The sequence below is a fragment of the Plodia interpunctella genome, chromosome 7 (assembly GCF_027563975.2).
Source record: "Plodia interpunctella isolate USDA-ARS_2022_Savannah chromosome 7, ilPloInte3.2, whole genome shotgun sequence".
NCBI classification, from domain to species: domain Eukaryota; kingdom Metazoa; phylum Arthropoda; class Insecta; order Lepidoptera; family Pyralidae; genus Plodia; species Plodia interpunctella.
The window spans coordinates 9,694,286-9,716,378 of NC_071300.1; the positions used below are offsets into that span (position 1 = coordinate 9,694,286).

At 34.8% G+C, this 22,093-nt stretch overlaps 2 protein-coding genes and 2 long non-coding RNA genes across 4 annotated transcripts in view; 3 read left to right on the top strand and 1 right to left on the bottom strand.

Annotated features, from left to right (window-relative positions):
- LOC128671567 (uncharacterized) overlaps positions 1–4,560 on the top strand; it is a 38,997-nt gene extending 34,437 nt beyond the window's left edge. The window contains exons 5-6 of the mRNA XM_053748168.2: positions 2,870–3,032; positions 3,232–4,560. Of these exons, the coding sequence (XP_053604143.1) occupies positions 2,870–3,032; positions 3,232–3,364 (296 nt within the window). The 3' untranslated portion in view covers positions 3,365–4,560. The remainder of the gene's footprint in view (positions 1–2,869; positions 3,033–3,231) is intronic.
- On the bottom strand, positions 3,340–14,483 carry LOC128671569 (uncharacterized). Its single transcript, XR_010369955.1, has 3 exons — positions 14,394–14,483; positions 4,645–4,731; positions 3,340–3,467 (listed from the first exon to the last, which is right to left on the bottom strand). It is a non-coding gene; the product is annotated as an uncharacterized LOC128671569 (long non-coding RNA).
- LOC128671565 (carcinine transporter-like) lies at positions 11,246–13,582 on the top strand. The gene has a single exon (XM_053748166.2). The coding sequence runs from the start codon at positions 11,665–11,667 to the stop codon at positions 13,399–13,401; it is 1,737 nt and encodes a 578-aa protein (XP_053604141.1). The 5' UTR covers positions 11,246–11,664; the 3' UTR covers positions 13,402–13,582.
- A 59-nt stretch (positions 14,484–14,542) lies between the features above and the next one.
- On the top strand, positions 14,543–16,462 carry LOC128671568 (uncharacterized). Its single transcript, XR_008404860.1, has 2 exons — positions 14,543–14,742; positions 15,098–16,462. It is a non-coding gene; the product is annotated as an uncharacterized LOC128671568 (long non-coding RNA).
- The last annotated feature ends 5,631 nt before the right edge of the window (positions 16,463–22,093 follow it).

Here is a 22,093-nt window from a genome sequence, read left to right on the forward strand (position 1 = left end):
ACTGCCGGCTTCCAAAGCGCAGGGTATTATTTAATCTGTGGCGCAGGTGAAGAAGAAGCGGCGCAACAAACTTCACCGCGGCCTTTTCTCCAAGGACGTCAATTAACAAATATAGGTGTTATACATATATTAAAAATTAGGAGGACGAATTTACATCATTATTAAAAATGTCAAAATTTGAATAAATAAATAAAATAAAAGTTGTATTTCCAATAAAATTATTGAAAATTGTCACACAAAATATATATATAAATAAAAAGCTAAATGTACAAAACGTCCGTAATAATGTCATAAATCAATTACATATGTTATGAGGATACTGCACCATGCTTGGGCCAAACATTATTGTCGTTCACATAATCATCAGACTTGTAATATGCCTTTTTACAAAGTACTTCTTTTATATAATTTCTAAATTTTTTGTCCGGCAAATCAAGAATCCATTTAGGCAATTTGTTATAAAAAACGGATACAGTTCCCAACAAAAGACGTTCTAACTTTGGCCAACCGATGCCCGGGGACAGACAATTTATCTTTATTACGTACACTGATAGAGATCAGTGTAATCACCAACTTTTTTAAATAAGTTTAAATTTTTCCGGACATCCATAATAAAACTTGCTCAGAAGTCAGCCTACATATATAATCAGATTTAATTCAAAAAATTGAAGTTCACGATTTCAATAGTAACAACGTGAATTCAATCACCGCCGCTGAGGTATCTACTCATATATTTAGTTGATGAAAATTTGGAAATCTCGAATGGGATTATTCGTTATTTCTTTTCAGCCTCATTTATCACCCCTAAAGGACAAATTTTAAAATATTCTGAAACGCCTGTTTCATTATTTTTGTTGCATTAGCATTTGTGCCAAGTTTCAAGTAGATCAGTAAAGATTTTCGTTATTTTTCATACAAACTTTACCCCCAATTCTTACCACATTAGGGGTCGAATATTGAAAATTTCTTTCTGAGGAAGTTTAGGCGGTTTAGGCTGGGCGTTGGTTAGTAAAAAACGCTTGTTCTTTTATATATATAGATTATGGTTTTACCAGAGCGAAGCCGGAACGGGTCAATTATACTATATATATAAACTATATACTATACATATACTAAAAGTAATGCGGCTAAAAGAAACCTATGTCCCTCTCCAAAAGCAAAAACTACCGCAACTGCTCCGTTTTAGCGTAAAAGAATGACATACAAACACATTTTCACATTTATAATATTGATTATCCTATTCATGAACACACTAAAAAAGCGAGTCAAAAGTGTGTAAAAATTAATTATTATAATATATATTATTGTAATATATGATTATATAATAATTATTCTCAGTTTTATTCAGTAATTAGGATCCCCTTAAGTTTTTCCGAAAATCACATGGCCTTGACTAGAATAAAAAGTTCCAAGTAAACATGTTTTCATCCTCGTAAAAACGAAGCGACGATTTTCTTGTACGTTACTTTTCGAGAAAAATATTTTAAAAATAAATATGCTAGTAGAAAATACATTAAAAAAAACTACATAAATTAAATGAATATAATGAAAAAATGAGTTTTTTTCACTCAATCTTATAATAGCGTCATATCACATCATATATACCTTATATATAGCTGCATGCTTCTTATCCTTAAAATCGCGTTATTCGACCACCAACTTTTATGGCTACGACTCCCTTGGCGTCTATAAAAATCCTCTGACGCCCAAATATTCTAAAGAGTACGGCAGTAACGTAATAACGCGTCGAAACGCTTTATGACGATCGTCAAAAGACGCCCGCTGTCTTAAGGAATATTGCATGAAACGAAAATTGGATTATCACATTTATGTATGGATCTTTAATTTTTCATATTAAATGTGGATCTATATCATCTGAATAATATTTTTTTTTTTCTTTTTGTTATGTTCAAAAAAACAACAGCAAAAGTCTCAAGAAGATTCTGTCATAGTTGCGTCGTGGATTTAAAAATGTATGTTATATAATACTTATTAGCAGCCATTCCGGCTTCGCTAGGGTAAAAACGTAATAAATTATACCATTAAACCTTCCTCAAGAATCACTGTATCTATCTATATCTATTGGCGAAAACCGCACGAAAATCCGTGCAGTAGTTTGAGTTTATCGCGAACAGACAGACGCGGTTCGCGGTAGAGGGTTTTGTTTTATGTAAAGATAACATCAGAACGAAATACACACCAAACTAAAACATGCAAATATTGCAATACACAATAACCATACAACATTTAACTGAGGCTTAAGATGATATACATACATATTTATAAATCAAAGCATTTAATTTAATAAATTAGAAATAAATTATATAGTAATTTAAAGGCTACAAACGACTAACATTGCGGACATATAGTTTTTTGAAATCTTTGTGTATTTATATACATATACGTGTATTCAATTGAACTAGTAGATACTACACATTATTAACGGCTGTCAAATTTTAGCTAACATGCAAAGGGAAGCATGACAGACATCATATTTGTGTACTCTGTCAACTAACTAACTGACACGCCATCGAGACCTATATCAAAATATGATCTATTGCAAAATCATATGTGGTTGAAGCAGTGATTTTGGATGTATATAACATTTTATCCGGTGAACACGTCGAGCGTAACATGTGACAAAATATTCAGAAAAATAAAAAGGTTTTGTTGTTCTTACTTTTATATTTTAGTCAACACAAAATGTCTCAGGTGGACGTCGAAGTTGTGTAGGTGTTGATGTTTTGATTTGTGTGATTACTAACGAACGGTACTTTATGTACCTCGACATATCCATAGCATTATAGATATATCCTATAAGGAATTTACATTCCTACACTTATATGTAAATTGTTAAAAAATTTTCAAGCTGTATCAATCCACACGTCGCGCGGTTGGAGCGCGGTGACAGGCGGAGCGGGTGCGGGAGCGGGAGCGGCTGGCGTGTTGTGGGCGGCTGCGGCGTGCTTGTTACTTGCTCTCATCGTCCAGTGCTGCAGGACTATACTGGACCCACCTGGAATGAACCATGGGTAAATCTCATCAACATATTAATGAAGATTTCGAAATATCTCCTTTTTAAAATGTTTTTTTGATAATATTGACGAAACATAACGCACTAACGAGGTTATAAATTGGTTTTTAAGTAAATTTAAAAATGAAAATTGTCTACATTACTCTGCCACATTTATATACACAAAATGGATGACTCAGCAATATATTTTTCCGCAGGGATGGCCCGACAGAAGACGACTCAGTAACATCGCCTCGCGACCTAGTCGTAATAGCGTGTATCCAAATCACACTGGCAGCCGCCACACTGTTCAGTGCAGCGGTATGCGCTCGCATAGACTGCAACACATGACGAGAGCCTGTCCGCTCGCTCACTCGCAGACGCGTGAGCGAAGCGCCCGCCATCGCTGACGCTACCGCTGCAGCCGATGACAATGTAACACCACCGAATGTCACTGTGGAAAGAGAGAAAGGTGGACGCGTTGCGTGGCTGATTTAAAAACTGTGCTGTAATGTGAAAATACTATAGAGTGAGATAAACAAGATAAGATGTACGTTCCGTTTTTTCCTACGACTCCTAAAATCTAAACGTGATTTGAACATTCTTCACAGTATAGTTGAATTTGGTGAAAAATTAAACAATTATTATTAGTTCAAACTTATACTGGAAAGTGAAATATTAATTGAAGTGATGTAATGCTTAAGACGTCCGCCCGTATAGTACAGTTTTCATCGACCACCACTTGCTTCCGCTGATGGAAAACATCGTGAGGAAAACTGCGCACTGGTTTATTATTAACATGTGTGTGAAATGGATAATGTCGTATCACTCCAAGAAAGTTATTGTGTGTGTTACATTCCACGTAATGACCACGACCCTCAGCCATGAGGATAAACGACTATGAAGAGAAAACATTAATTAACCACGAAAGTAACTTCCTAAAAAGTCTATTTTAATTCATATTGTTTTAAAATCACTTATAGTCATGGTAAGAATGTTTACATAATAAGATTTGTAAGAAAAAACTAAGTTTTTTTTTTTTTTTAATAGTAAATTAAATATGATACAAGCAATGATTGAAAACTGTGCACTGGACCATTCGATTTGCTCATGCCAATTCTGTTTAACGATTTATGCAATAATCGACACCAGTGAATAAACTATTTCCACGTTTGACCCACACTTGAATTGTAAATATTCTGATTAAATTCTTGATAAACAAATTACCAAAAAATATATTATCTAATTAACGTAACTAAATATTCTAGAAGTAATCTAATATATATAGTCTTTGTCTTCAATTGAATTGTTTGATATCCCCGGTCGGGTCATGATGGAAAATGATTTTTTTCTGATTGACCCGGGTCTTGGATGTTTATCTATATATGTATTTGTTATAAAATCGTTGAGTTAGTATCCCATAACACAAGTCTCGAACTTACTTTGGGGCTATCTCAATCTGTGTGATTTGTCCTTATATATTTATTTATTTATATGTAAATAGTTATTTTCCAACTAGGTGTATAAAATAAATTTATTTCAGTAAATATTCTTTTATTTCAATTTCTCCTTTAAGTATTTAATCAATATTTCATGGAACCAAGATGAACCAGAGACTTAACCGACCTTACCTACTACGGTGGCGCAGTGACCCCAAAGTGGATCTATATGTATAATCTTCTGTTCTGCACAGAGCTCTGCCAATTGACCGCTCCCAGCTTTAAAAAACAAAAATAATTAAATATTAAATTTATTTGCTCTCGGACTCTCTTAATCTTAGAAAGCTAATTATATTAGTACCTACTCATATTCTACGAGGGATTTAGTTAATCATAATTAATATTATAAATGCGAAAGTGTGTTAGTCTAGCTTAATCTACTCAACCAATCTTTTTGAAATTTTGGATACATGTAGTTTGAACTATACGGAGATAAGGGTTACCTTTCATTTTGGAAAAATACCTAACTATTCCCGTGGTAAATACACGTGGGCGAAGCCGCGGACAAATGCTAGTATTTAAAAAATGGCCAATTCGTGGATAATCCCCACTATTGGGTGTCCCCACTAGGGCTTTCGAGACAGAAACAGAGAAAAAACCGAAAGTACCTGTAGGTACTTTCGGTTTTTTCTCTGTTAAACATAAACAAGCAAATTTTACGGAATCCACAATAAGAGAGTCCGACTTGCACTTCACCGGTTTTTATGTCGGTTAATCTATACTATAATATTATTATAAAGAGGTAAGCGTTTGTGAGTTTGTATGTTTGAGGCGAATAATCTCCGAAACTACCGAACCAAATTCAAAAGTTCTTTCAGCATTAAAAAGGTACATTATCCAAGATTGCTAGGCTATATTTTATCTTAAAATTCTCCCGGGAGCGAAACCCCGGGCAACATCTAGTATTATTATAAAGAGGTAAGCGTTTATGAGTTTGTGACTTTGTGAATTTGTATGTTTGAGGCGGATAATCACGGAAACTACCGAACCGATTTCAAAAGTTCTTTCACCATTAAAACGGTACATTATCCAAGATTGCTATAGGCTATATTTTATCTTAAAATTCCCACGGGAGCGAAGCCGCGGGCAACATCTAGTAATTAATAAAGTAGGCGCATCAACTGAAGTACCTTCTCGATCACGAGGCATGAAACACGATTGAATTAAGAGGTAATTCTTTTAAGAGTTTATTTACGTTGCCGGTTCCATATTAAGAGTAACGTGCAGTCAAGGATAATAATAACATTACCGGAGATGATAAAATAAACCAGTCACGATAACAAACTTAGGCTAAAGTAATTTGCTAAGACAATATCGCAATAACATTTCAACTGCTACCATCTATACTATCTCCTATACAGTTCAAGTTCATTTGAAACGACCTAAAATATTTAAATTTGACTAATTTATATCACGTGCTTTAATGTGACTTTACAACTCCTAAATCATTATTTATTGAAACTTCACCTCTTTATAATATATTTGTGGTTATAAAGTAATTTGCTAAGACAATATCGCAATAACATTTCAACTGCTACCATCTATACTATCTCCTATACAGTTCGAGGTCATTTGAAACGACCTAAAATATTTAAATTTGACTAATTTATAACACATGTTTTGATGTGACTTGACATCTCCTAAATAATTATTTATTGAAACTTCACCACTTCATAATATATTTGTGGTTATTATGTCGAATTAAACGTATTTTAAGCTAATAAATATCAGGCTTCTAGATGGGTCGACGGTGTAATCGAAATTTCTGGAAACAACTGGATAAAGATGACCCAGGACAGGAGATGGTTGGCGGAGACTGAAGGAGGCCTATGTCCAGCAGTGGGTCACTGAGGACTGCAGATGATGGTAATAATGGCTAACGACGTTTACTTCTACGTCTTTTAGGTTATACGAGTATTAGTTATGCTTCAAATAGCGTTACGTTTAAAAATCTTTATGCCATAATCTGTACTATATACTATTATTATAAAGAGGTAAGCGTTCGTGAGTTTGTATGTTTGAGGCGGGTAATCTCCGAAACTACCGAACCCATTTCAAAAATTCTTTCATTCCATTAGAAAGGTACATTATCCAAGACTGCTGTAGGCTATATTCTACCTCAAAATTCCCACGGGAGTGAAGCCCCGGGCAACATCTAGTACAAAATAAATAAATAATTCTTCTAATTCATAATTATTTATTTCAATAACTGAATGCAGTATATAACATTAAATCTTAAATTTTTTATATCATCAAATCAAATCATTTATTCAGAAATTAGACCTTCACAGGCACTCACACGTCAAATTTTATATTGTATAGTAATTTCTCAAAAGCTACAAACTACCATATATATAGAAACCCGCGAGTACAACCTGTCAATAAATTTATGTAAATTAATTGCACACCTCTGAATATACTCTCTAGATTAAGAGTAAGTAAGATTAAGGGTAAGTACCCAATCATGAATACAGTGTACACTATTATTTCCTTAACTGTAAGGCATTAACCCTTAGTAGCCTGATTTACGAAAGTGATATACTGTGTTTGCTTGAGGGTCTAGATGATTGGAAAAATAGCTTTAAAAAATCACAATATTTTTTTTACATATTTATTTAGAAAAAAAAAACAGGTATCAATTTTGATACTTCATACATTAATATAGTTTTCCAACGCAAGTCCGTAGCTTGTCTTTCCAATTCTGTAGCTTTTTGAGAAATACTATGTAATTTAAAATTTGACGTGAAAAAATGCCTCTCGCTCTCCATCTGAGTGTTTTACGAGTGTTGAGCGTCGGAGCCCAGGGTCCGCTGTCGTCGGCATCCCTAGTTGTCAGACCTTTGAAAAAGACCCAGTGCGGCTCTAATATCTGTATTAATTCTTTGTCTTTGACCAATGACCTGGTTTATGCTTTTTAATTATGACTTTTATAAAATTAAAGTCACATTTGTTTCGACACGCTAAGATGAGAAGTCCGTATCTCAATAATTTTTCAATAACATTTCCTGCCTAAATAAAACTACAATAAAAAAAGCCATTGAGTTTTAAGAACAATTGAGATTTCGACTTAACTGTAGCAGAATTCACATCTAGACGTCGGAGATTTTTTTTTATGTAGCTCTAAGGTCCCACTGCTGGGCAAAAGCCTCCCCTCTTCTATTTCTTGCCAATTGTTGCCAATCCTTATCGAAGGCCGACAGTTTGTCAGACCATCGCACCATCGGCTTGCCTTGCGATCTTTTCCCATCAGTCGGGACCCAGGTAGCCACTCTTCTGCCGCATCTTACCGGCGCCATGCGGCTTACATGACCCAACAATCCTACTTCAGTTTCGCAGACTTTCTACCGACGTCAGTTATTTGCGTAATGGAGGGCAAAGTGGTATTTCTGACGCGATCCGTCCTCTTTATAGCTAACATGCCACGCTCCATGGCTCTTTGGCAAACCTGCAGCTTTTGTTTTTGTTTTTTGGTCAAGGACCACGTTTGAGCGCCGTAGGTTAGGTTAGGATAGGAGGCAAGATACACGCGTCGATGAGTCGTTTTTTAAGACGTGTTAGGAGGTTTCCCTTCAACAGTTTCAACGTCAGAGATAAAAAAAGTATATTTTTTCATCGTGCAATTTGAACTTGTCAAGGTTTACTCAACGTGGATCAAATCAACAAACAAATAAATGTATCTAAAATGCAAATTATGCAAATAGTTTCATCATTGTTTAATAACATAATACCACAATAAAAAGAACCCACTCACGTGACATAACCTTGTTTGCTTAATTAAAAAAGTTACACACACAATACAAAACTTCCTCTAAACATTGCATCCATTTAGTGAAGTTTATAAAGGTCACAGTCAGTCATGGGTATCCGTCCAAAATACCTGAACTATTACTAATATTATAAATGCGAAAGTTTGTGAGGATGTATGTGTGTATATTTATTACTCTTACACGCAAAATATACTAGATGGATCGTTATGAAATTTGGTACATGGGTAGAATATAACCTGGAATTCCCACAGAAGCGAAGTTCCGGCGCGCAGATAGTTTAATATAAAAACAATAATTTGAATGAAGCTGCTAATGCCTGAAACCGGGCTTTTAAAAAGTTTTCAAACAGTAACTAAACTATATGTACATTGATATAAAAAAAATGTAAGAAACAATAATGGTAAGCCCTTCTGGCATGATAGGGACCAACACTGTTCAAATGAGTTTCTTTCGGCATTTCTTCTCAGCAGTGGTCGTTCCGAAATGCAAGTAGTTTGTAGCTTGTGAGAAATAACTATAAATATATAAATTTACGAGAAAAATTGCCTGTGAAGGTCTAATTTCGAAATAAATGATTTGAATTTGAATTTGAAATGTAGTTTGTAGCTTGTGAGAAATTACATTTTAATATAATTGATTGAAAAATTGACGTGAAAAAGGCATGGCTCTGAAGGTCTAATTTCTGAATAAATGATTTGAATTTCAAGTCCATTTTGGTCTCTCGAGTCTCATAACAAACAGGTTTGTCATAAAGTTTCTGTAATTCCGCGGACAAACAATATTTTGATGAAGCCGCCAATTACTCATACACTAGCGGCCCGCCCCAGTTTCGCTCGGGTAAAACCATAATAAGAAGGAGCCTATGTTACTCCTAAAGGTTGCGTCTACCTGTGTTTCAAATTTTATTAAAATCGGTCCCGTAGTTTTTAAGTTTATTCATTACAAACAAAAATACACATCTTTTCTCTTTATAATATTAGTATTAGATTAAGGCTTAGCTTTGGCTCGACTCCCTTAGTAATATAACTTTTTACAGATGAAAATGATCTATCTAATATTATAAAGAGGTAAGCGTTTGTGAGTGATGTTTGAGGCGGATAATCTCCGAAACTACCAAACGGATTTCAAAAATTCTTTCACCATTAGAAAGGTACATTATCCAAGATTGCTATAGGCTACATTTTATCTAAAATTCCCACGGGAGCGAAGCCCCGGTCAACATCCAGTATTAGATAAAATAGCGCACTTTGCATTGATCTGCGCAGGTTAATGTCAACGTCAAAGTTACTTATTGTATGTAGAATTTTAGGTAATAATATTATTTGACGACACAGTTATAAAGATTAGTATCGTTTGTTTACCATTATCGTAACGAAGGTGATAAAACGTCTATTTCTATTTATACAACATCGTGATACAGTTTGCCGAACTTTAACGTCTCTCAGTTCTCATACTTACTACGTAATGTTCATTAATATTAGCGTCGGTATCTGTCTAAGTTCGGCGATAGTGTGTAACCGACATATGTGGCTTCTGTTATACCAGCTGCACACTGTCACCGAACTCAGACACATGACGACGCGAATGCGTTAACATTGCGTAGTTAGTGTGAGCGCTTTTATTTACCGCAATGATAAACCAGCAATGTATACCGAATCCGCCAAAGTTTGCCAAACTGTTCGACGACAATGAGTTTTTTACTAATATTATTAGCATCGGAACAAAATGTTAGATTTTCAATGGAAATATATATATATATATATATTTATATCAATGTACATATAGTTTAGTTACTGTTTGAAAACTATTTAAAAGCCCGGTTTCAGGTATTAGCAGCTTCATTCAAATTATTGTTTTATATTAAACTATCTGCGCGCCGGAACTTCGCTTCCATGGGAATTCCAGGTTATATTCTACCCGTGTACCAAATTTCATAACGATCCATCTAGTATATTTTACGTGTAAGAGTAACAAATATACACACAAACAAACTTTCGCATTTATAATATTAGTAATAGTTCAGGTATTTTGGACGGATACCCATGACTGAATGTGACCTTTATAAACTTCACTAAATGGATGCAATGTTTACAGGAAGTTTTGTATTGTGTGTGTAACTTTTTTAATTAAGCAAACAAGGTTATGTCATGTGAGTGGGTTCTTTTTATTGTGGTATTATGTTATTAAACAATGATGAAACTATTTGCATAATTTGCATTTTAGATACATTTATTTGTTTGTTGATTTGATCCACGTTGAGTAAACCTTGACAAGTTCAAATTGCGCGATGAAAAAATATACTTTTTTTATCTCTGACGTTGAAACTGTTGAAGGGCAACCTCCTAACACGTCTTAAAAAACGACTCATCGACACGTGTATCTTGCCTCCTATCCTAACCTAACCTACGGCGCTCAAACTTGGTCCCTGACCAAAAAACAAAAACAAAAGCTGCAGGTTTGCCAAAGAGCCATGGAGCGTAGCATGTTAGGTATAAAGAGGACGGATCGCGTCAGAAATATCACCTTGCGCTCCATCGGCACGCAAAGAAGATTTTTTAAAATTTACATAGGGTTTCATATTATGGTTGTTTCTTTCACACAAGCTTTTTATTTAAATGTTTTTTTTTTATAATATGAAAAAAATTGTGGACTTGATTCTCGCATTTACTCCTTATTACTAACACACATATGGGGTAATTTATGAAAAAAATAGGCTGATCGATGATGATCGGAAATAAAAGCACGTGTGACATGTTCTAAGAACAATAACTAAAGCAGGCAATTTTTATGTTGTATTGAAAGAGTTATTTTATTGGTAAAACTGTAAGTAAATGATTCTGTTATTGATAAAGTGATGTGAATATATATATGTATATATATATGTATATATATATATATATACATATACAGAAATGTTTTCAACAGTTTAACAACAAAATTATGTTAACAACAAGTGTACTATTCTTTGTATAGATACTATATAGATATTACCAGCTGAACAAATATATTAAGTAACATTACTTACGGGGTTTTCATTTTCATTGCGTACACAAAGATTAGTAACGAAATTTAATCTCAAGACAAACATTACAAATGATGAAATCTCTGATTGCTCCCAACTTGGGAATGCAGTGGAAATTTACTATGTAATTATGGTAGTAAATGGTATATTACAAACAAATAATGTCTCAGTAAATAGATCAACAAACAAAACCTTGCACAAACATAGTTACACAGATTTAGAATCTTATCTTAACAACTGAGAGAACAATAATATATATTGTTCTACCGTATAAAACTAATTCACTTAATTACAATATTTTAAATAATAGACGACATAGATTCATATTTGAAAATATTTTTATCATCACAGAAACAAACAAAAATGTCTATAGTTGTTACCAAAATGGATACTGGTTGTGGAGAATTTGTCAAAGACAGGAATCCTATTGAAACAGAAAACAATGTGACAAACACAGAAGATGAAGTCGACTATGATAAATTACTGTCAACGGCTGGAAAATTTGGGCTATATCAGATTATACTTTTCATTTCAACATTCCCATTCTACTTATATGGAGTGTTTATGTATTATTCACAACTTTTCATGACTGAAGTTTCACCAAACCATTGGTGCTGGGTGCCCGAACTCGAGAATATGACAGAGTTGGAACGAAGGACATTGGCCATCCCGCTGGATAGCAACGCTCATTTTGGCTATTCACAATGCAAGGTATATTCTGCCAATTGGTCTGAAGTGCTGAGGACTGGAGTAAGGCCTGATGAATCTTGGGAAACAATACCTTGTCAACATGGATGGGAATTTAACAAAAGCGAGATTCCTTACCCGACCATTTCAAGCGAACTCGGATGGGTGTGTGATAAAAATAGCTATCAAGCCTCAGCCCAAGCCATTTTCTTCATTGGTTCTACGGTTGGAGGTTTCATTGTGGGATGGATCGCTGACCGCTTCGGAAGATTACCTGCTATTGTGGTCAGTAATGTAATAGGATGTGTAGCTGGATTGGCAAGTACATTTGCGAGGAACTTCATCGAATTCTCAATATGCAGATTCTTTACTGGAATGTCTTATGACAATTGCATGATGATGGCGTATCTTATTATACTGGAGTATGTAGCACCACAGTATAGGACATTATTATCAAACTTGTCGTTTGCTCTCTTCTATTCAGCATCGGCAGTGGCCATGCCGTGGATAGTGTTAGCTAGTGGTCATTGGAAAACTATTTCCATAGTCACGAGCGTACCACTTGCGCTTGCCGTTTTGTCTCCATTTTTTATACCAGAGAGTCCAAGATGGTTACTATCAAAAGGGCGCACAGACGAAGCCGTTGAGAAGATTTTAACTATAGGTCGAGTGAATAAGAAAGAAATACCGTTGAAGCTTATAGAACAATTTAAGAGCTCTGTATCAAATGCGAAAAAGGAGGATAACTATAGTGCTGTAGAATTGCTGAAAAGACCAACAATGAGAGTTGTTTTTATAGCCATATGCATAGTCTACATGTGTTGTATGATAGCATTCGATGGATTGATCAGATGCTTAAAGCAATTGGAATTTGATTACTTCATCTCATTTTCGCTAGTGTCGTTTACTGAATTCCCCTCAATGGTTTTGACTGCCTTCATTTTGGACTGGACAGGCAGGAGGTGGTTGACAGTGGTGATGTCGATGGCGAGTTGCGTATTTAGTATTATGATAGCTATGGTTGATGGTGAAATAGCATCCGTTGTGTTCGCTGTGATAGCAAGATTTTGCGTGAACATAGCATGCAGTGCCGCAACTCAATGGACAGCTGAGATTTTACCAGTAAGCGTTAGAGGATCTGGAGTATCCGTAGTACATATATGTGGGTATATAGCGACAGTCTTATCTCCATACATTGCATATTTAGATACTTATATATACTGGCTACCATTAGTGCTGATTGGTTGTATAGCAGCTGGCGGTGGGCTCGTGGCGTTGTTGATACCAGAAACTGCTAACAAAGACATGCCGCAAACTTTTGAAGATGCCGAGAGGTTAGTGAAGACAGCGAAATTCTGGGAAGTACCATTTTTAACAAAGCGAAAAAAGAAGGCTGACTTAGACAGAAGTTAAATTCTCAACAATCTTACTACAAAACAATGTCCAAAATTAACTTGCAAAACTCATTATCCACCCAGAATGAAAAGTTTTTGACAAATGGTAAATGACTTTTAAATATGGGTATTTCAATTTAGACACTGTTTTGTGGTAAGGCCGTTAAAATCAAAGATTTAAATAAATTCCATTCACGTGTCGAGTTTTAGTTTTTATTCAAAATGTTTAAAGTTTACAAGCAACCTTTAATACAAATCATATTTATACCTGTAATTCGAGCACACCTTTATTACACCCAACACCCAAATGCTTACGCAAAGAAGCCGATCGTGGAGGGAAAACGGAGCCCTTACACCTACGATTTTGTTGTTACCTATATAGCAGATGTTGCATTTAATACTTGACCGTTTCCCATTTTTTATTATCATCCAGTTTATCAATCTTTGACGATGATAAAAACTTGCGTCGTTGACATTTTTGTGTATTAAATACAAATTTAAGTAATTATCTTGAAGCTCAGAACACAATTTATGATATTACAACTCAAACTAACAAAGCCTAGGAAATAATAATAGTAACCTTAGAAACTATTCAAACGCTAAGATTCAACATAAAACTGAACCGCTCTAACTAAGATATCAAACTCCCGTACTAGCTTACCCCGCAGACAAACATCAGCTGTATTGCCTAAAGAATAAAGCATATAGTTAAAACTATTTTGGTTAATACCGAGATAAAATAATGTAGGGACCATATTGTCTATCAATGTTTGTTTACGAGACTATTTACTTGATGAAACGCTCTTCGAGTGTACTATGTAGGAGGCTCGTATTGTTTTTGTTCCTACTACGAAGCTATCAGAATTCACTTATTTAGAATGAGATCTTCACAGGCACTTTTCATGTCAAATTGTATCATATAGCAATTTTCCAAAAAGCTACAAACTACTGGCATTTTGGAAAGAAACTCATTTAAACAATGTTGATCCCTCTCATACTAAAAGGACTTACCATTTTTTTCGGAAATTCTCTACATCTCCAATTATGTTATATAAAACACGTTAGAAAAGTTAATCCTAATTTCAAAAGGATTGGCTGCTCATACCGTGAAATTAAACTATGATTTAATAACTGTATCGTCATCTTACAGTTTATAATCAATCTAAAACCTACTTAAATAAAAACGTATTTTCAAATGTAAGGAAAATAGGGTAATGCTGCATAGTATAATCATTATTAGCAAAAAGTGCTCATACAAAATGTTGTTACAAACTGACAGTCTGAATTTAAGGAAATCTTGCTTCGAATGTTAAGATGCTAATATTTTTAACAATATTGACGTTGACGTGCAATTTATCTAGTAAGTACTATCTTAATACAAAGTTAAGTTTAATAATATTTCTTTCTAAAAAAAACTCAACAACTCACAGATAATCAAAATCAAATCATTCGAGTGCTGATAACAAAACAATATATATATATATATATATATATACGTCACGAGTTGACGCACGGGTTAGCCATCGCGGAGCTCAACCACAATAGAGAGGGCCTCCCGACCCGACCTACCACCGGTTTGACCATTTGAGTGTGCATGACATACTAATCTACTAATCGAAATCAAGCGAACAGAAAATAAATTAAGTAACAACATTTATAAAATATTGAAGCTTTGTGTGATGCATTAAACACCAAAATATTTATTTTCATTACAGGTATATCAGCCAACGGCTACCATCCGAAAAGAGGCCCTTATATAGGAAATTTTGGTTCCCTACACTACTGGCTGAGTGCCCCTCACAAGAAACATGACACGGTACTAAGAAAACCGTCAATACACATATATTTACTAAAGCCAAACCACAATCGATTCCGTAGATCTAGCAATTACGATGACTATGTTGGTCAACTGGAAAAAGATTTAGATGATGCAATAAGTAATTATAATATTATGTTGAAAAATATGCAATCCAATGTGGATTCAAAAGAAAAAATTATAAATAAAAAAATGGATTTTTATAGCAGAATTGTGTCCGAAGGGATAGACAATGCGAGGAGGAGAAATTCGAAAAGTTTTAAGAAGTTGAAGAAACGGTACAAGAATGTGATGAAAAGATACAAAAGATACTAAATTTAAATGAAACACATGTCAATTTATTTCAAACTAACCTAAAAATAAGTAAAGTTGTAGTATGATTATGACTGCTCTTCTATTTTCTCTCTATACCAAATCATGTCAAATCAATATAGATTTTGTTGCAATTTGGTAGTATAGCATATGTATTCTCTCTTTCTTATGGTATGTACCTAATAGTTAATAGTAACGATTGGGCTGACTTGATTGCAGCTTCCGATGAAGCCGTCGAAGTGTCTCGGTTCTGGCAAGAATATAATTTAGCACCCGATTAAAGCGTTGTAGATTTGCCATGGACACGCAAAAGAAAAAGAGTACTTATTATTAGTGAATTTCAATGAAGTTGCAACACTCACCAAACTTATTTCGTACCGTTTGAAACAACGGAAATTATATCCCGACTACAAATTCAGACATTTTGCTCAGCATCGAATCGTGTTAATACAAAAAATGGTCCAATTCTGATCCTTTTACGCAGCCGTCCGTCGTCGGCAAAAAGGATCGGAAATAGATATTATTTAACTTCGTCTCATGTCTAACCTTTTTGTTTAACTTCGTGATACGGGATATAAGATTTTTTTCCGTAGTAATGATTTGAAAGATGTCATCCACAAGAAGACAAGAAGACGAATGTTATATTCATGGTATTAGTAGGCACTCCTTACGAAGTACTTATTAAATCCATGGTTATATCACCCACTACAGTGCATAGATATACTAATAAGCTTCATAATTCCATAATGTTTTATTTTATTGAAAATGAACAATTGTTTTTTTTGCTGCAACATATGATAAGAACATTTTTACAATATCTGTACTTGAATACATATACTGCGGAGAGTTTAAAATCTAGAAATACGTGATGACTTACTCACTAGGCAAGCCCGTATCGAGGAAGCCTGCATTACTAATAAAATATTATAATCAAATGCCTATGTTTAAACTAGACGGTGGTCTTATTTACTCTAATATGGAAAGAAAAAAATTAAAGTAAGTATTTATATCACAGAATACTCCGAATAAAAATGAAAACAAATAGTATCCTTGGTCTCGTCATTAATAAGGTGCCTATAACCAAGTACGTATGATGTTACGAGCTTTATCCGTATACCAGATACCCTATAGTTATAGCAGAGACCCTATAGTTTATCCGTATACCAGATTACGACACGCAAAATTGTTTCATACTGATATACAATTTCTCACTATGTGAATAAGATATAATTTTTTTGTGTTGGTCTGACAACTAGGGATGCCGACGACCGTGAGAATTAGACACAAAAAAGTAAGAAATCGGACCCTGGGCTCCGACGCTCAACAACTTGAAGAAACCGGGATAACGCTCAGTTGAGAAAGATTTGAAAAAGTTATCATTACATTGAAATGTTTAATAAAAATTGTAAATTAAACTTGCACATACAATATTTACACTTTCTATATATCATCCAAATATAGGAAACTAAGTTAAATCCATTCATTCGCTCTCTAAGTGGATGAAACTCGAAACTTCTTGCGCTGAAAGACCGCTTTATCTGCAATTTCCGCTGCGAAAAGCGCTTCAGCGCTTTAAACCCAATACTGACTCTGAATTGGTGTTTTTCAAGAGCAATATCCTTTGCAGTCAATCGCGCCCTTACCCGATGCCGTAGGTTCGCGACAAAAGCTGGAAAGCAGCGCGATGCGGCTGATGATTTTACTGGTGGCTGCTGGTGCGGCTTATGCCTGTTCCACATATCGAAAATCCCATATTCGAATCCTACACGTGTCACATGAGTTTGTATTACTTATTTCATGGTTTCATCGACCGCCACTTGCTTCAGGTGAAGGAAAACATCGTAACGAAACCTCTACTCAAGTTGCTAAATAATTCATTGTGTTCAAGTGTGGGCGCAACACAACAAGCGTCAGATTGTAAAAATAGAATTTTATTTAGTTTATTATATCTCTCCTTTTATGGCCGTTCATTACTCATAACTTCTCTTTCATGCTAGGGTAAAAATTAAGCCTATATTACTCGTGATATCGTCATGTGTTTTCGTCATATTACCGACCGTCGTTATTACTGAGTTATGGCGCAGTTAACCTCAACCGCGAAATCTGAAGCACGTTTAAAAATATGGTTATATTTTAAAGCTCTTATGACGCAGTAAAGTTAATGTCGAGGGGTTGAACCTAGTAAATTTCATTTTAAACCCTGTAGAGGGACTGTAATAAACTGGGACCACGATCCCAGTTTATTAGTCCTTTTTTTTGGAGTTTACTGGGATCGCAGTCAGTTATTTTTTAAAATAGCAATGAGATGAAAAAAATCTGGAATCAAGCGGGAATTGAATTGGGTACATACTGCTTAATACTGCAGGGAAACAATGAAACGTTAACTAATAAATTAACTTGTCTTCTCACAAAAGAAAGTGGGTCGATCGACTAAATTCAAAAAGTATTTCAGAGACTGTAATCGCGGTCCCAGTTTGTTGCGGTCCCAATCGCACGACGACCCAGAGCTGATTCAATTTTAATGATAAAATCACAAATTCATCAATCGCAAATAAGGCATAAAAAGCTGCAATTTCAACAGAGGTTTTTCATTTTATTTTTTATTCAGGAATACCAAACAATTCTTACAATTCCTAATGGTCATCACGCCGCTACGGACTGCTACACTGGAGGTCCCGGGTTCGATCCCCAGTCTGGTTAACATGGAAAATGATATTTTATAGAATATAGTATCGTTGAGTGGAGATTCAGCTGACTCAGCATACAGATGTACAGACTAAGTTAATTTGATGTAAAATTACATGGTAGTAGAAATAAAGGGTTTTTTATTTTTATTTTTTTATTTTAACACAAGTTTCGAACTTACTTTGGGGCTAACTCAATTTGTATAATTTTTTCCGTACCTATATGTTTTTCTTTTTTATAATTGCAAATTAAAAAGTTGGACTTAAACTAAAATTGTTATGAATACGTAACCCACTGTGGGGATTAAGTAGTGATTAAAAGAGCATTACCCGAAATGGCATCGGGACATTTTTACTCAACATACGCTAATAAAATCTACATAGGTTAATACTTAATCTACATTCATCAAACACTATCCTACAACTATTATAAATGCGAAAAGATGTACGTGTGTATGTATGTTTGTTACTCTTTCGCCCAAAATCTACTGCACGGATTGTTATGAATTTTGGTACACGGGTAGAATATAACCCGGAATAACGTAGGATACTTTTTATTCTGAAATTCCCACGCGAAGCCCGGGGGTACAACTAGTATTATATATTCACAAGTTGTTTGACTTAATTCTCCCCTATCTATTATTTAATCCATTTGAAATCGTTACTCGCCCCACTGACCCTCTGCTGAGAGCGTCCGACTGGATAATCTGAACATAGACCCGGTGTCTAACAAAGCGGAGATAGGTACTTCAATAAATTTCTTGAATTTATCCGTTAAATAGTTGTTGCCCGCGCCTCCGTCCGCGGTAAAAAGTGCTCGTCTCTATCTCCACACCAATCTACAAAATTACAATATTACTGAATATTTTTACACGAGAGCTTCAGATTCTTCTTTTCGAGTGATTGCTAATACTGATGTCAGATTTTATTCAAGTCGGCTTAAGGCATCTGACGTGACTTTTACCTATCGCCATCTAGTGACAAGTCGCATGCATACTAAACATCAACCAGTGTGCAGGTTTCCTCACGATGTTTTCCATCATATGAAGCAAGTGGTTACATGACAACTGGGTGAATCTCCGAGCGTTTCGACCGCTGCGGCCGCAGCGTCATTATAATCCGTCAATTTTCTTGAGGAAGGATAAATCATTTCCTAAATCAATTATTCACAAAATTTACATTGATCACAGTACAGATTAATGATTTTAAAGTCACATAGTGAAACTGATTCTAATCTATGTTAAAATTCGAAAAATTGACAAAGACGCGCGGCCGCAGCGCTCGATACGCTCGGAAATTCACCCAACTACAAAGGTATACATAATTATGCGGCACGAATTGGATTCGAACCTGGGACCAATTGATTCACAGTCGGGCGTCTTAACCGCTGGATCCCCACCGCTTTTAGAGAAGATTAGAATTGATTTGGTGATGCAGTACGATAATCACCTTTTCACACACAAGTTAATAAACAACCAGTGTGCTGGTTTCCTCACGATGTTTTCCTTCACCGGAAGCAAGTGGTGGCCGATGAAAACTACTATACATGAGTCAGATCGGTATACAAACTCATGTGGCACGAGTGGAATTCCAACCTGGGACCTTTCGATCCACAGGCGGGCGTCTTAACATTACACCACCACCAAGATTACTATATTTTATCTCAAAATTCCCACGGGAGCGAAGCCCCGGTCAACATCTAGTATATTATGTTCAGAAAAGCAGTGAAGCGTCCAACTGGATAATCTCGACATGGACCCATGGGTAAATAGGTGCTTCAATAAAATCTGTTCGATTTATTTGTAGATAAGTTATTATTTTGTTCGATATAGAGCAAGCTCGGTAATTTATACACGTAAACCTTCCTCAGGAATCATACTATCAATTAAAAAAAACCGCATCAAAATCCGTTGCATAGGGACAGATAAATAAGGGGAAGTTACTTCACTATGTAGTGACAAACAATAATTTCCTCCAATATACCTGTAAATTATTACTGTTAGTATAGAAGGATACATATATAAATGACTTTTTGACCGAGCGAGCGAAGCGAGCGAGATCTACAAGTCAACTTGGGGCAAAAATACATTTTTTGTTCGCTCGGTCAAAAAATCATTATATTTGCATCATAGTATAATAGTATAATAATAAATAGTAATAATGTATGTATATATGTTTGTAACGCGATAACTTGCGAACAGATGGTCTGTTTTTGATGAACTTTAAAAGATATGTAGAGAGTATATCAATAGAGTTTTTAAGTTTGTGAGGCATTAAAATCGGTTAAGTCGTTTTTGAAATATTCACAATTTTGTAAAAACTCATCAAAAATGTATTGTGTTCGCGGCGAACAACTATTTTGATAAAATATATATTAATAGTATATATATTATAAATATATAGTCAATTTGTGCTCGATAACTGCAATATATATTCAAAAACGCTCGGTCATGTCGATTCAGAACCTAATATAAGGCCAGAACACACGCCCACGTAAAAATTTGAACCAGTCTGCATCCGCATTTTTATTACTTGTGCTTTGTAACGGGCGGTTAGCGGGGATGGTTCAATTAACTAACTTCGAATGTTGTCGTACTATTATAGCATTTAAATTTCATTATATATTTAAAAACTCGTGGACGAACAATTTTTAATAAGGAGTCAAAATTATTAAAGAAATTTAATTGTACAGTCAAAGCGTAAGGATACCTATACATACGGAAGATGCTCATCAGATGACTGAAAAACTATACTTCCCATAGTTTAAAGCTGGTCCATTATGACTCTTTGTCAGGTGTTCCAGATCTTCAATTTTTGTATCTTAACAGAAAATGCTCATCAGGCTGAACAACTTTTATTAAGGCGTCATTTCTATGTGTTCTGTAGTTTGGCTGTACCATCATTGTTCTCCATCTGGTGTGCCAGTTTTCAAAATCATTTATACCCTATACCCAGGCTTGATAGCTATATAACAATAAAGTTTCATTCAAATCCGTCCAGTAGTTCCGAAGATTAGCGTGTACAAACAGACAGGTTTTTTTTTTCAAATTCTTACTCTGTTATTATGACTGTTATATTTTTATGTTAAGTTATTCAACTTTTTTTTCTATTGTTCTATTATATGTGGCTTGTTTTTATTTGCCATATCCGACCAAACATTTTTATAACTATATAAATCAATGTTTTTGTTAAAATCCGGTGTATAATATACTTGATATTTTACGTTTTCCGTTGTTTTCCATTAACGGTGTTGTTAGCTCTTAATTTTTGCCAAATTCAAATTCAAATCATTTATTCAGAAATTAGACCTTCACAGGCACTTTTTCTTGTCAATGTATATATTTATAGTTATTTCTCACTAGCTACAAACTACTGGCTATTCGGAACGACCTCTGCTGAGAAGAAATGCCGAAAGAAACTCATTTGAACAGTGTTGGTCCCTATCATGCCAGATCGGCTTACCATTATTGTTTCTTACAATGTTTTTTTTTCTAATAATATATAAAAGTACATAATGTACATAGTCAAAAGGTATATCAAAAAAGGTTATGATTGTGATCCGAGTGCTGATTATACATACGTTGACTTGACTGATAAATTTCAGTCAAGTCAACGTATATGACGTACCGGTCAAATTTTACAGGTATTTGTTCCCCGAAAAAATGCAACATACCTATCTATTGATGTACAATTTTACAACTATAAGAGACCTGTTTGTTAAAACTTTTTAACTTGATATATCTACGCGTTTTTAAAAAAGGTGACGAACAAGGTCTCGACAGACCTACGACGAAATGATCCTATAAAAAAAAAAAAAAATTATCATAAATTGTTAGTTACTTGCTTGAAAACAGTGCTTTTTTTAACTGCTTCAGCGTTTCACTTGTACCATTTAAAAC

Bases quoted from the DNA above. Each gene is read 5' to 3' on its own strand.
- LOC128671565 (XM_053748166.2), top strand. From the start codon at position 11,665: ATGTCTATAGTTGTTACCAAAATGGATACTGGTTGTGGAGAATTTGTC.